We start from the raw sequence: 14,220 nt of genomic DNA, 5'->3' as shown, positions 1-14,220 counted from the left end.
GGGTGTTGGTGGGGGGGGGGGGGGGGGCGCCCGTGGCTGCGGCGGGTCCGGGGCTCCCGCGGGAGGGAGCCGGGGCTGGGGCGCGCGGGGGTCACTGCGAGCCCCCCAGCGCGGCCGGCTCCGGGGACAGCCGGGATCGCCGGCAGCTGCCGCAGGAGCCGCCGGGCCCGGGGGAGCGCGGTCCCGTGGCTCCGGGGCTGCTCCCGGTCCCGGGGCTGCTCCCGGCTCCCGGGGCTGCTCCCGGGGCTACTCCCGGCTCCCGGTCCCGGGGCTGCTCCCGGTCCCGGGGCTGTTCCCGGGGCTATGGGGCTACTCCCGGCTCCCGGTCCCGGGGCTGCTCCCGGCTCCCGGGGCTGTTCCCGGCTCCCGGGGCTGTTCCCGGGGCTGCTCCCGGCTCCCGGGGCTGTTCCCGGCCGATGAGGTGATTCCACGCCGGGGCTCCTCCCGGGCCCCAGGGCTATTCCTGACTGCCAAGGCGGGGATGTGCCTGGGCTGTTCCCGGCCCCTGGGGCTATTCCCGGCTCCCGGGGCTATTCCGGGCAGGACGAGGCCATACCGGGGCTACTCCCGGCCCCTGGGGCTATTCCCTTATTCTCGGCTCCTGGGGCTATTCCCGGTTCTCCAGGCGCTGCTGTACCGGGGCTGTTCCCGGCCCCCGGGGCCATTCCCGGGTGGACAAGCCGATTCCGTGCTGGAGCCATTCCCTGCTCCCAGCTGCCACTCCCATCCCATTCCCGTCTCCATCCCCATTCCCATCGCCGCCCCCTCCCCGCCCCGCTCTCATCCCGGCTCTCCCGCTCTCCCAGGACCCCGCCGCGGCCATTTGAGGGACTCGGTGGCGGAAGGAGACCAGGAAAGGGCCGGGCAGAGGCCGGAGAGAGCCGGGAGCCGCGGGAAGGGCCCGGGAAGGGCTCGGGAAGGGCCCGGGAGCGCCCGGGAAGGGCCCGGGACAGCGATGTCGGCGGGGGGCGCGCCCCAGGTACGCGGGGGTTCCGGGGGATCTCCCGGGGGATCCCCGCTCCTCCGCCGCCCGCGGCCCTGGGGGGTTCCTGGGGGGATTCCCGGCCCCGGGGGCTTTTCTGGTGATTTTTTTCTTCAACCCCATGAGCCCCCCAGGAGTTTTTTTTGGGAAATCGGCGCATTGGGAAGTCCCGGAGCGCGGGGGGGGCGCACCCCCCAGCTCTGCCTCCACCGGGCTGCGGGGGGCTTGGGGACACGAGGGGGGTCCGGGAGGGCACGGGGGACCTGGGGGGTTCAGTGTCCCCGGAAAAGCGGGACCGGCTCCTCGGGAAAGGTTCCTGCCTCGGTGCGGGTCCTGGCTGGACACGGAGCTGGTCTGGGGGGTGGGCAGTGGGATGGGGGGGACAGGGACCTGGTTTGGGGGCAGGGGTCTGGTCTGGAGGAGCAGAGGGTTGGGCGTCTCGTTTGGGGGAGCAGGAATCTTGTTTGGGGAGGAGGGAGCTGCTGGGGAAGCGGGGATCTGGTTTGGGGGGCCATGGGGATGTAATTTGGGGAGCGGGGGTCTGGTTTGGGGGGCAGGGATGGGGGCTCCGTCCTGGAGCAAGGAACCTCACGTTTGGGATGCAGGAGTAGGGGCACGATCCCTGTCCTTGGCCCGTGGCCAAAGCCAGGGAAAGGTCCCCAAACATCCCAAAATGACCCCAAAATGCCGCTGAGCCGCTGCCCCCTCCCCAGCCCGCCCACGCCCTGGATCTGCTGCCGTATTCCCGGCTGAGCCCGGCGCCGCGGGCCGGAGCCCAGCTGGATGCCGTCGGCGCCGAGATCCCCTCGGACCCCTGCACAGGTGAGGGGAGGGGGCTGGCGCGGGATTTTCCGCACGGTGCATTTTTGTGGGGACTTTGAACTGGGATGATGAAAGCGTTCTGGGGATTCCCGGCGATGGGAGAGGCTGCAGGAAAACCCCCGAGCCCGGGATGGCCCCAGCTCACCTGGAGGCTGGCTCTCGAGGAGCTCCCGGTGCCAGAGCGCGGCTCTCCGGGAGCAGCTCGGTGCCAGCTGTGCCCGTGCTCCCCCAGGGTACCGCTTCTTCAAGCCGGGGGGTCTGTTCGGGATGAAGCCGCCGGAGGAGCCCTTCGGAGCCGCGCGGACGGGCCCGGAGGACTCCAAGGCCCTGGGCAGCCCCTGCGCCGGTGAGTCCGGACCTGTGGGACTGGGGGAGCACTGGGAGCGGGGGCTCGGGGGAAAAGGCAGGCTGCGATTCTTCGGGGCCATTCCGGGCCAGTTTGGGGCCAGCTGGGGGCTGTTCTGAGCCAGTTTAAAGACCTTTTTCAGCCATTTTGGGCCAGTTTTCAGCCATTTTGGGCCATCCTGGGCCAGCTCACAGCCGTTCATGACCAGTTTGTGCTAATTCTGAGCTAGTTCGTGCCCATTGTGGGCCAGTTTTGAGAGGCAGTTTTGGCCATTTTAGACCAGTTCTTGCCACTCTGAGCCAGTTTGGGCAATTTTAGACTTCAGTGTCACAAACTGGGGTTCGGGGGCCCGTTGGGGTGTCACACACCAGGAGAGGCTTGGGGAGTTGATGCCCTTTGGGGTATCCCATGTCCCCGTGGTTCAGCGGTGAGGGTCCCACAAGGAAAGGGGGGCTGGGCCCGGGTCCTCCCCACTCGGGACAGCCCGGAATCCTCCGGGATCCGGGATAACACCGGGATCTCTCCGGTGCAGTGGAGCCCGGGCGGGTGAGCAAGGTGGAGCCCGAGGAGAAGCCCGGGATTGGCGCCGGCTCCCTGGAGCTGTTCCCGGCCGCGGGCGGCAGCTCCGGCCGCTGGTTCCCCGGCGGGCAGCGCGGCCCCGAGCCCCCCCGGGACCCCCCTGCCCCCCGCGCCGGCTGCTGGGGGGCCCAGGGGGGCGTCCCCGGCCCCTTCCGCTGCGCCCAGTGCGGGAAGGGCTTCCGGCAGAAGCAGAGCCTGGTGACGCACGAGCGCATCCACACCGGGGAGAAGCCGTTCCGCTGCGGGGACTGCGGCAAGAGCTTCAGCCAGCGGCCCAACCTGCTGACGCACCGGCGCGTGCACACGGGCGAGCGGCCCTTCCCCTGCGCCCAGTGCGGCAAGAGCTTCTCGCAGAAGGCCAACCTGCTGGCGCACCAGCGCATCCACGGCGCCCACCCCGAGGAGGGCAAGGCGCGGGCGCGGGCGCCGGCGCGGGGCTGCCCCGAGGACGCGCCCTTCGTGTGCCCCGAGTGCGGGAAGAGCTTCCGGCAGAAGCCCAACCTCATCACGCACCGGCGCATCCACACGGGCGAGCGGCCCTTCTCCTGCTTCCTGTGCGGCCGCAGCTTCAACCAGAAAACCAACCTGGTGACGCACTACCGGGTGCACACAGGTGAGCGGCCCTTCGCCTGCGCCCAGTGCGGCAAGCGCTTCACCCAGAAAACCAACCTGGTCACGCACCAGAGCACCCACACCGACCTGCGCCCCTTCCCCTGCGCCCAGTGCCACAAGTGCTTCAAGGACAAGGTGTCCCTCAAGGCCCACCAGAAGACGCACATCCCCCGCCAGCGCCGCTGCCCCGCGCGCGGCCCGGCCCCCGCCGCGCCCGAAGCTCCCCGAGGGCACCGAGCTGTTCCCGTGCCCCGAGAAGGGCTTCCCCCCCCCGCCCCCGGGTGAGCCCTCCTTCCCCTGCGCCCACTGCGGCGACGGCTTCTGCCCCAAGGTGCCCCTGCTGCGGCCCTCCGAGGCGCCCGCCGCGCCCTTTGCCGCCGGCCCCCCTCTCCTGGGGCCCCTGGGGGCGCAGCCGGGGCCGGGGGAAGGCGTGCTCTCCCCGGAAAAGCCCTTCATCTGCAATCAGTGCGGGAACAGCTTCGGGCTCTGGCTCGCCCTCGTCGCCCACCAGAAGAGCCACGCGGGGCACAAGCCGTGCCCCGGCGCCCCCCCCGCGGAGCCGGGCGCCGAGTGCTGCGCCGCCTGTCTGGCCCCCCGCCCTCCCGAGCCGCCCCGCGGGCAGCTCTGGGCCAAGGCCGGCGGCTGCGCCCGCGCCTTCGAGGAGAAGCGAGCGCCGGGAGCGCCGGAGCGCGAGTGCGGCGAGGAGAAACCGGCCCCGTGCCCCGGCTGCCTGTGAGCCCCGGCAGCGCCCCGGCTGCCTGCCGCCCCCGCTGAGAGCCCCCCACCAGGACCCCCCGCCCCGGCTGCCTGTGAGCCCCCTCACCAGAACCCCACCACGACACCCCGGCAAGGAGCGGCCCTCGGCGCCCGGGGGCACCCGCGGTGGGCCTGGAGGAGATGGAGCCGAGGGGACAGAGCCAAAGGGACAGAGCCAAAAGGACCGAGCCGAGGGGACAGAGCCAAAGGGACAGAGCCGAGGGCTCAACGCCAAGGTGGCACTGCCAGCTGGATTCAGCACTGGGACTTGGAGGAGCCCCCAGCCGCGGCTGTGGGGCAAAGCAGAGCCAGGCTGGGACATGGCACATTCCTGGCTCAGGAAGACCCCAAGGGCTGGAGCAGCCAGCGCTGGAGCCGGATCTGCCGTGGGCTCCGGCCACACAGACCAGCCAGAGCTGGGCACGGTGGAGCTGCATCCACTGGAGCCAGACTTGGGACGAGAGGAGCCCTCAGGGGCTCTGTCTGCTTCCAGAACCTTCCAGCCTGTTCCGGGCTGGCTGGCATCCCCAAGGACACGCTGGGGTGGGCGTGCTGGGCCCGCCCTGCCGCGGGCTGACCGGGGCCGGCGCAGCTCCGCGCGGGGGAGTTGGGAGCACGCTGGAGGACAGCCAGGAGAAGGGCCTGGAAGGGCTCAGCTCTGCTTCCAGAGGGGCCGGAGAGCCTCCGGAGCCGGGGGGATGGGGGGCAGCTTGTGCTTCTGCTTGCTCTGGGTAACTGCGCGCTTTGGGACTCAATACTCCGGATTTGGGATGGGTGATGCTGCGGGGCTGCAGCTGCAGCTGGAGTTGTGGTGGTGGTGGTGGGGGGCTCCAGTGGCACGGGGGGCTTTGCTGGGTTTGTGTGGCCTCTCGCTGTCCCCCCGGTGTGACAGAGGTCTGGGGCAGAACCGTGGCCACAGACACCGCGGGGAGCTGCCACTGCTTCATCCCGAAGGGAATGGGATCCTCCACCGGGACCGACACCGGGACAGCCACCCCGGAGCCCCGGCTGGGCAGGGGTTCCGCTCCAGCCCCCTCCCCAGCTCTGCTCTCTGCAATTCTTCCCCAAGGACACGCTGGGGTGGGCGTGCTGGGCCCGCCCTGCCGCGGGCTGACCGGGGCCGGCGCAGCTCCGCGCGGGGGAGTTGGGAGCACGCTGGAGGACAGCCAGGAGAAGGGCCTGGAAGGGCTCAGCTCTGCTTCCAGAGGGGCCGGAGAGCCTCCGGAGCCGGGGGGATGGGGGGCAGCTTGTGCTTCTGCTTGCTCTGGGTAACTGCGCGCTTTGGGACTCAATACTCCGGATTTGGGATGGGTGATGCTGCGGGGCTGCAGCTGGAGTTGTGGTGGTGGTGGGGGGCTCCAGTGGCACGGGGGGCTTTGCTGGGTTTGTGTGGCCTCTCGCTGTCCCCCCGGTGTGACAGAGGTCTGGGGCAGAGCTGTGGCCACAGACACCGCGGGGAGCTGCCACTGCTTCATCCCGAAGGGAATGGGATCCTCCACCGGGACCGACACCGGGACAGCCACCCCCGAGCCCCGGCTGGGCAGGGGTCCCGCTCCAGCCCCCTCCCCAGCTCTGCTCTCTGCAATTCTATTTTTTGAGGTTATTTAAAATAAAAGCTTCTGATGGCTCTGGGGCTCCAGGTGCTCTGTCTGGGACTGGGGTGGGGGGACACAGGGGGTTCTCTGCAGCCTCAGCACTGGCCTGAGCCCTGGGAAAGGCTGGGACCCCATGGCCGAGGGGCCACCAGGACAGTGGCAGTGCCAGTGCTGGCCTGAGCCCTGGGAAAGGCTGGGACCCCATGTGCCAGGACAGTGCCAGTGGCAGTGCCAGCCTTCCGATGTGCTCTGCCACCACCGAACCCCACCTGGACACCAGGTGAGAGCTCAGCATTAGGGTGGCCACCGGGCCGACCCCAGGGTCACTGTCACATCCTCGGGGGTGGCACCAGCGCCCCCGGTGCTCCCTGGGGACAGATTGGGGGGCGTCTCACGCTGGGGCTGTAACTGGGGGGACAGACTGGGACACAGACACCGTGCCACCGGCCAGGGGACAGCCGGTGCCACCCGGGTGTGTTCTGGCAGTCTGGGCACAGGGGTGGGGGGCTGTCCCTGTCCCGGGCCGGTGTGGGACCCTTGGGGCCGGGGGTCACCAGGCCGGCTCCTCGGGCGGGGCCGTGTCCCCCCTGTTGGGGGGTGGGTGACGCTGCCGGGGGGGCGAGCGGGGCGGGATCGCGGCCGCGCCGGGAGGGGAGGGAGCCGGATCCCGGCACGGACCGGCAGAGCCGCCCCTCGCCCGGGCCCCGGTGCCCCGGGCTGGGGGTGCCCGGGGCGGGGGGTGCCACGGGCTGGGGGTGTCACGGAGCTTGGGGTGCCCAGGGCTGGGGGTGCCACGGGACTGGGGACACAGTTGAAGGCTGAGCTGGGGGTCTGGAGGCTGAGCCGGGCTTGGGGGGTTGGCTGGGGGTCTGAGGCTCAGCCGGGGGTCTGGGTGCACGGCGGGGGTCCCGAGGCCGAGCTGGGGTCCCGAGGCCGAGCTGGGGGTCCGGGGGCCGAGCTGGGGGTCCGGAGGCCGAGCGGGCTCTGCAGCCCGTGGCCCCTTAGGGCTCAGCCCGTCTCTGCGTGCATGCAGGGCGGGCTCGGGCAGGTCCCGGCTGTGGGCAATAACAGTCCCGGGCACCCCGGCCCCGCACGGCCCGGCCTGGTGAGGGTCCCGGTGACCCTGACCCTCCCGGGGGCACTGGGGGTCCTCTCTCCCCCACAGACCCCAGCTCCAAGCTCCCCCCCATGAAGGAGGAGTCGCACGGGGGGGTTCCCTGCGCTGGGGGGCACAGCGGAGATAGCGACACCAGCGACAGCTGTGAGTGACCGGGGACACCCGCGGGGACCCCTGGGGGCCGGGGGACGAGGAGCTGCCCTGTGTGTCACCCCCTGGGCTGGGCTGGGCTGGGGGTCCCCACGGGGTCGCAGCGGTGGTCCTGGGGCCGGGACTGTCCCACGGTGACGCTGTGTCCCCAGCAGGTGCCTGGAGCGGCTCTGACAGCAAGGACGACACCGGAGGACGCCGTGACCCGGGCTCCGCTGTGCCCCGCTCCGGCGGCCGTGACCCCGAGCGGCAGGACCGCACCGGGCTCGTCCCCCGGCCGGTGCCGGGGCCGCTGCCGGGGCCCGAGGCGGCGGCGGGCCGGCCGTACCTGTGCGGCACCTGCGGCAGGTCCTTCCGGCACCGCCGCAGCCTGCTGGGGCACAAGAAGCTGCGGCGGGGGAACCGCGCCCGGCACGGCTGCGCCGAGTGCGGCCGCGGCTTCTGCCTGCGCGGGGACCTGCTGCGGCACCGCGACACGCACCGCCCGCGGCCCGCGGGGCCCCGGCACCACCGGGATGGCGGGGCCTGGCGCAGTGCGAGCGGCCGCCGCGGCACGGGCACAGCCCCGGCGGGCGCGGCCCCTTCCGCTGCGACACCTGCGGCAAGCGCTTCAGCCTCAAAACCAACCTGGCCACCCACCAGCGCATCCACACAGGTGAGCGGCCCTTCACCTGCGGCGTCTGCGGCCGCCGCTTCAACCAGAAGGGCAACCTGGTGACGCACTACCGGGTGCACACGGGCGAGCGCCCCTTCGCCTGCGCCCAGTGCGGGAAGCGCTTCGCGCAGAAGCCCAACCTGCTGGCACACCAGAAGACGCACCTGGGCCGCCAGCCCTTCACCTGCCTCGAGTGCCCCAAGCGCTTCAAGAGCAAACTGTCCCTGCGGGTGCACCAGCGGGTGCACACCGGGACCCCCGGCCAGGCCCCCGGCGCCCTGGACCCCGCCGGGAGCCCCTTTCCCTGCGCGCTCTGCGGGGAGGCCTGCGCCGAGCACGGGGGGCTCCGGCCGGGCCACGGCGGCGAGCGGCCGCACGGCTGTGCCGAGCAGCTGCACACCTGTGCCAAGTGTCCCCACGGCTGCGCCGAGCGTCCCCACGCTTGTGCCGAGCGTCCCCACGGCTGCGCCGAGCGGCTCCACACCTGCGCCGAGCAGCGCCGCGCCTGCGCCGAGCACCCCCACGGGTGTACGGAGCACCCCCACGCCTGTGCGGAGCATCCCCACGCCTGTGAGCGGCCCCACGCCTGCGGGCAGCCACAGCCCTGCGCCGAGCGGCCGCACGCCTGCGCCGAGTGTCCCCACCCCTGCGAGCAGCCCCACGCCTGCAGCAAGCGGCCCCACACGTGTGAGCAGCCCCATGGATGCGCCGAGTGTCCCCACGGCTGCGCCGAGCGTCCTCACGCCTGTGCCGAGCATCCTCACACCTGTGCTGAGCGTCCTCACGCCTGTGCTGAGCGTCCTCACGCCTGTGCTGAGCGTCCTCACACCTGTGCCGAGCATCCTCACCCCTGCGAGCGGCCCCACGGCTGCGCCGAGCAGCCCCACGCGTGCTCCGAGTGTCCCCACGCGTGCTCCGAGTGTCCCCACGGCTGCGCCGAGCGGCCCCACGCGTGCGCCGAGTGCGGGAAGCGCTTCCGGCAGAAGGTGAACCTGGCCGTGCACCTGCGGACGCACACCGGGGAGCGGCCCTTCCGCTGCGCCGACTGCGGCAAGGGCTTCAGCCAGAAGGCTCACCTGCTGCGGCACCGCCGCACCCACGGCGCTGGCCTGCCCGCGCCCTGCGCCGCCGGGGACCCGCTGGGCAAGGGCCCCGAGCCCCCCGCGCTGCTGGGAGCCTGGCGAGGGGATCTGCGAGCGGACACCGGTACCGGGGGGCTCGGCACGGGCGGGGCTCGGGGCGCGGCGGCCGCCGGGGCGGGGGCCGGGGGCCCTGCCGAGGGCTGGGGGACCCCCCCGGGCCCCCCTGAGCGCCCGCTGTCCCTGCCAGGGGGTGTCCCCCGAGGTGACATTCGAGGAGGTGGCCGTGCACTTCTCCCCCGAGGAGTGGGCGCTGCTGGCGCCCTGGCAGCGGGCGCTGCACCGGGAGGTCATGGGCGACACCTACGAGCTGGTGGCCAGCCTGGGTGAGGGACGGGGCCCTGGGGCTGGGGGTGCCACGGGGACCGGGGTGCCACGGGCTGGGGGTGCCACCCACCGGGAGCAGCGGGACCACCGGGAGCAGCGGGGCGCGGCGGGGCCGGCCGAGGAGCGGCCCTTCGTGTGCGGCAGCTGCGGGAGCCGCTTCAGCTGGAGGGAGAGCCTGGAGCTGCACCTGCGCAGCCACCGCGCCCACCCGTGCCCCGAGTGCGGGCGCGTGTTCCCGCACCGCGGGCACCTCTGGCTGCACCGCCGGGCGCACTCGGGCCGCCGCCCCTTCCCCGGAGCCCGCCGCGGCCTCTGCTGCCACCGCGGGACACGGCGGCACGGCCCGCCCCGCGGGGACCGGGACGGGGACGGCGACAGGGACGGGGAACCCCGCGGGGACAGGGACAGGGAACCCTGCGGGGACAGCGACAGGGACAGGGAACCCTGCGGGGACAGGGATAGGGACAGGGAACCCTGTGGGGACAGGGATAGGGACAGGGACGGGGACAGGGAACCCCACGGGGACAGGGACAGGGAGAGGGGCAGGGACCCCCGTGGGGACAGGGACCCCCGCGGGGATGGGGACAGCGACAGGAACCCGCTCAGGGACAGGGATAGGGACCCCCGTGGGAACGAGGACTCGCTCAGGGATAGGGATGGGCATGGGGACTCGCTCAGGGAAAGGGATAAGAATAGGGAGCCTTGTGGGGACAGAGACTCACTCAGGGACAGGGACAGGGACCCCCGTGGGGACGGGGTCCCACTCAGGGGCAGAGACAGGGACCCCCGTGGGCATGGGGACTCGTTCAGGGACAGGGATAAGAATAGGGAGCCCTATGGGGATGGGGACTCACTCAGGGACAGGGACAGGGACCCCCGTGGGCATGGGGACCTGCTCCAGGAGAGGCAGCCCCGCAGGGATGGGGCCGTGCCTGGGGACAGGGCCCCCCTGGAGCCCAGGGCCCTGCTCGGGGCGGGGGAGCCCCTCGGGGACAGGGAGCTCCCGGCGGGGGAGCGGTGCTAGCCGGGGTCTCCCGGTGCTCCTGGATGTGACCTCGCCGGTGCCGCGGCCTCCCCCGGGGCCACCTGGAGGCTTCTGGAACCCAGGGACTTCTCCGTGTCCCTTCAGACCTCGGGCAGTCCCTCCAGGATGTGTCTCCGGTTCCCTTTGGGTTTAAAGTATCCGGAATGTTCCCCATGTCCCCTGGACCCTGGGAAGTCCCTCTGGGACGTTGCTCCATGTGCCTTTCGCACCTCGGAAAGTCTCCAGGACGCTTCCCGTGTCCCGTTGGACCTCGGAATGTCCTCCAGTGCTTCCCAGTTCCCCCAGACCCTGGGAAATACCCCGAGGATGCTTCTCTGTGTCCCCTGGGGCCTCGAAGTGGCTTCGGACCTTGGAAAATCCCTCTGGGATGATTCTCCGTGTTCTCTTCAGATTCTGAAGTACCTTTGGGTCCTGGAATGTCCCTCAGGGACATTTCCCGGTCCCACCAGTGCCCTGCCCGTGTTCGTATTCAAAGCCAGAAGTTCCTTTAAATCTATTTATTTTATTTTTTTTTCTATGTCATTCATTATCCTTTCTGTTTCATTTTATTCTATTTAAGTTGTTCCAGTTGTTATCTTCTGCTTAGTCCAGTTCTCCTGCTCCATTACGTTCTTCCTATTCCATTTAATTCTATTTATTTCCATTCTATTTATTCCCTTTAATGAGGAGGAAGGGCGCTCCTCTGGGCTCTTTGTCGTGACAGAACCATGACACGGCTCTTGTGACAGCAGGAGCCACCACGTGTCCCCCCGGTGTCCCCCTCCCCTAAATAAACAATCACCAAAAATCGGAGTTAATGTGCAAATGAGTAAAAAATGCAAATGAGGCTCGGGGTGGGGGGTCCCCATCCCCGGGGGGCTCCCGCAGCCCCAGAGCTGCCCCCGGTCCCTGCGGGGAGCCCCGGGCGCTGCCCCCGTCCCCGGGCAGCGCTGGGAATGTCCCCCGGTGTCACCGAGGGGACGGATGGTGGCGTTGCCGCGGGAATGGGGACAGGCTCCGCACAGCGAGGGGGGGACGCGCTGGGGAAACCGGGATGGGACCCCCGATGGCCGCCCGTCCCCAGGGCCACCGCCGCCGCCGTCCCCGGTGCCACATCCACGCGGCGTTGGACCCGCAGGGCTGGGCGGCCCTTTCCAGGAGGAATATTCCCCAAACGTTCCCAAACCCCGCCTGGGGCCGCTGCCAGCGCTCCGTTGGCGGCCCGGCGGTGTCACCCTGTCACCTCGGTGCCACCCCCGGCTGTGACGGCGCCGGTGCCGTTTTTGGGCTGTCCCCGCTCAACGTGCCCGGGGCGCACGTGGAGGAGCCGCGGATCGGGGCGGGAGGCGCCGCGCCGGCCCCGGGAACATCCCCCAATTTTCCTGTTCCACTTTCCCCTTTCAGACAGGATCACGAGGCCGGGAGCCGTTCTCCCAATTAAATTCCTGAAATTAGAGCGGAGCCGGGAGCGCGCGGGGGGCGGGGACGCTGAGGTGCCCTAAGGACGTGAGCTCGTGGGGCTGGATCTGCTCCGTGCCAGAAAATGTGGGAATTCCATCCTGGAGCTGGGGCCGGATCTCCTCAGTGCCAGAAAATGTGGGAATTCCATCCTGGAGCTGGGGCCGGATCTCCTCAGTGCCAGAAAATATGGAATTCTGTTCCTGGAACGGGGCTAGATCTCCTTAGTGCCAAAAAAATATGGAATTCCACTCCTGGAGCTGGGGCTGGATCTGCTTAGTGCCAAAAAATATGGGAATTCCATTCCTGGAACAGGGCTGGATCTCCTTAGTGCCAAAAAAATATAGAATTCCACTCCTGGAGCTGGGGCTGGATCTCCTCAGTGCCAGAAAATGTGGGAATTCCATCCTGGAGCTGGGGCTGGATCTCCTTAGTGCCAAAAATATGGGAATTCCACTCCTGGAACGGGGCTGGATCTGCTTAGTGCCAAAAAAATATGGAATTCCACTCCTGGAATGGGGCTGGATCTTCTTAGCACCAGAAAATGTGGAATTCCATTCCTGGAACAGGGCTGGATCTCCTTAGCACCAGAAAATATGGGAATTCCATTCCTGGAACAGGGCTGGATCTCCTCAGTGCCAAAAAATGTGGGAATTCCATCCTGGAGCTGGGGCCGGATCTCCTCAGTGCCAGAAAATGTGGGAATTCCATGCTGGAGCTGGGCCCCGCAGGGAGGGAGAGGCTGGACGTGGCTCCTGCGGGCCCGGGGGGGCTCTGGCACCCGGGACCCCCAGGCTGCCCGGGGGGGAGCAGGTCCCAGGACATTCCCTCCTTTCCCGGATCCTCGGGGGTCACTCGGCGCCTCTGCCCCCGCAGCAGCTTTGCCAAGGCAGTCCCAGCTTTGGGAAACAGCAGCTGTGCTGCCAAAAATCAGGGAGCAGAACTCCTGAAGGCCGGGGGGCGCAAAGAAGCAGGAATTCTGCTCCCCTGGGTTTTCCTAAGGGGTTTCGGTTTTACCCATTTCTGGCAGTTCTGGCACCTGGCTGGGACCTGCTCCTGGATTTCAGCGGATCCGAGGGATCTCAGGACCTTGAGGGATTTTGGGGGAGCAGCTGAGATCCCAGACTGCAGGAAACGGGAGCAGGAGCCCTGGGAGGAGCAGGGCATCCCCCCTTCGGAGCTGGAGGGGCAGCAAAAGCTTCCAGGGCAGGGTTCAAGGGTCCCTGAGGGCTCGGGGCCCTTCTGGGAGCTCCTGCCCGGGAATGGGAATGGGAATGGCACATTTTGGAATGATCCCACCCGGGAATGGGTTTGGAATGGCACATTTTGGAATGATCCTGTCTGGGAATGGGTTTGGAATGGCACATTTTGGGATGATCCCACCCAGGAATGGGTTGGGAATGGCACATTTTGGGATGATCCCAGCCGGGAATGGGTTTGGAATGGCACATTTTGGGATGATCCCAGCTGGGAATGGGTTGGGAATGGCACATTTTGGATTGCTCCTGCCCAGGAATGGGTTTGGAATGGCACATTTTGGGATGATCCCACCCAGGAATGGGTTGGGAATGGCACAGGGTTTGGAATGGCACATTTTGGATTGCTCCTGCCCAGGAATGGGTTGGGAATGGCACAGGGTGTGAGTGGGAAGCGGCCCATGCTGTGAAAGGAGGATTCTGGAGAGAATTCCCCCAGGATGCCAAGGAAGCCCTGGGGAGCTGGGGGAGGATGCCCTCACTGGGGAGCAGTGGAGGAGCGCTGTAACAAGGGGTGGCTGCACCTGTGACGGGAGGGGACACTGGACAAGGGGTGTCCCCAGCCAGGAGCCCCAGACCCGCTCTCCAGCCATCGGCTCCCCAGATGGAGAGGGAGAATCCCCTGATGCGGACCCCGGGACTCATCCCCAGCGGAGCCCCGGCTGCAGCTCAGGGGAAGGAAAAGGAACATTTGTGGTGGATGGGGAGCAGCTTCCTGGGTGCTGAACTGCGGCAGGGCTGAGCGGGAGCTGCCTGGGGGGCAGGCAGCAAGGGAACAGGCCCTGGATCCAACCTGGCCACTGGAGTCAGGAAAACAGCGGGGACGCGCCAAGCTCTGCACGCCCCAGCGCCCAGCCCCTGCCCGGGCAGAGATCTGCTTGGAAAATCGGGGGCTCGAAGGTCATTCTGGGGTGGGGAATGCAAAATCCAACACCTGGGCCGAAAGGCAGTGAGATTTGTGTGCTCAGGGGCCAAAAGAGGCAGAAGGAACGCCAGGGGCTGCAGGGAACGCCAGCGGGGCAGGGTGCCAGCCGGGGGGCAAACACCTCATTCCAGCGTCCCGAGGGGGAGGCAGGGGAGGCTTTGGAAGAGCTCAGAGCACCTTTGGAACGTGGGTTATGGAAGGAGTGTGGGTCAGACACTGCCCGGCAGGGCTGGCAGCTCAAAGGCACAGTGGGGAGCAGATTTAAGGGTAAAAATATATACAAAACAGTTCTATATTATATATATATAATATATATTATCAATTATATGTAGTATGTATAATATAATATATAATATAGCATATAGTATATATAGTATATTATATATACTATATATTATATGTTATATATAGTATGTATAATATAATATTTATATATTATATATTACATACTGTATATTGTATATTATATATAGATAA

At 68.0% G+C, this 14,220-nt stretch overlaps 1 protein-coding gene across 1 annotated transcript; it reads left to right on the top strand.

The window, feature by feature from the left end:
• The first annotated feature begins 386 nt into the window (after positions 1-386).
• LOC120510542 (zinc finger protein 865-like) lies at positions 387-11,606 on the top strand. The gene is made up of 11 exons (XM_039726456.1): positions 387-979; positions 1,696-1,804; positions 2,037-2,150; positions 2,683-3,587; positions 3,673-4,073; positions 4,168-4,223; positions 6,858-6,953; positions 7,115-7,436; positions 7,481-8,846; positions 8,944-9,451; positions 11,509-11,606. Exons 1-11 carry the CDS (start codon positions 482-484, stop codon positions 11,604-11,606), a joined length of 4,473 nt encoding a protein of 1,490 aa, XP_039582390.1. The 5' UTR covers positions 387-481.
• The last annotated feature ends 2,614 nt before the right edge of the window (positions 11,607-14,220 follow it).

Source organism: Passer montanus, unplaced genomic scaffold (genome assembly GCF_014805655.1).
Source record: "Passer montanus isolate IOZ18808 unplaced genomic scaffold, ASM1480565v1 scaffold59, whole genome shotgun sequence".
Classification (NCBI taxonomy): Eukaryota; Metazoa; Chordata; class Aves; order Passeriformes; family Passeridae; genus Passer; species Passer montanus.
This window is presented reverse-complemented; position numbering and strand designations above follow the sequence as displayed.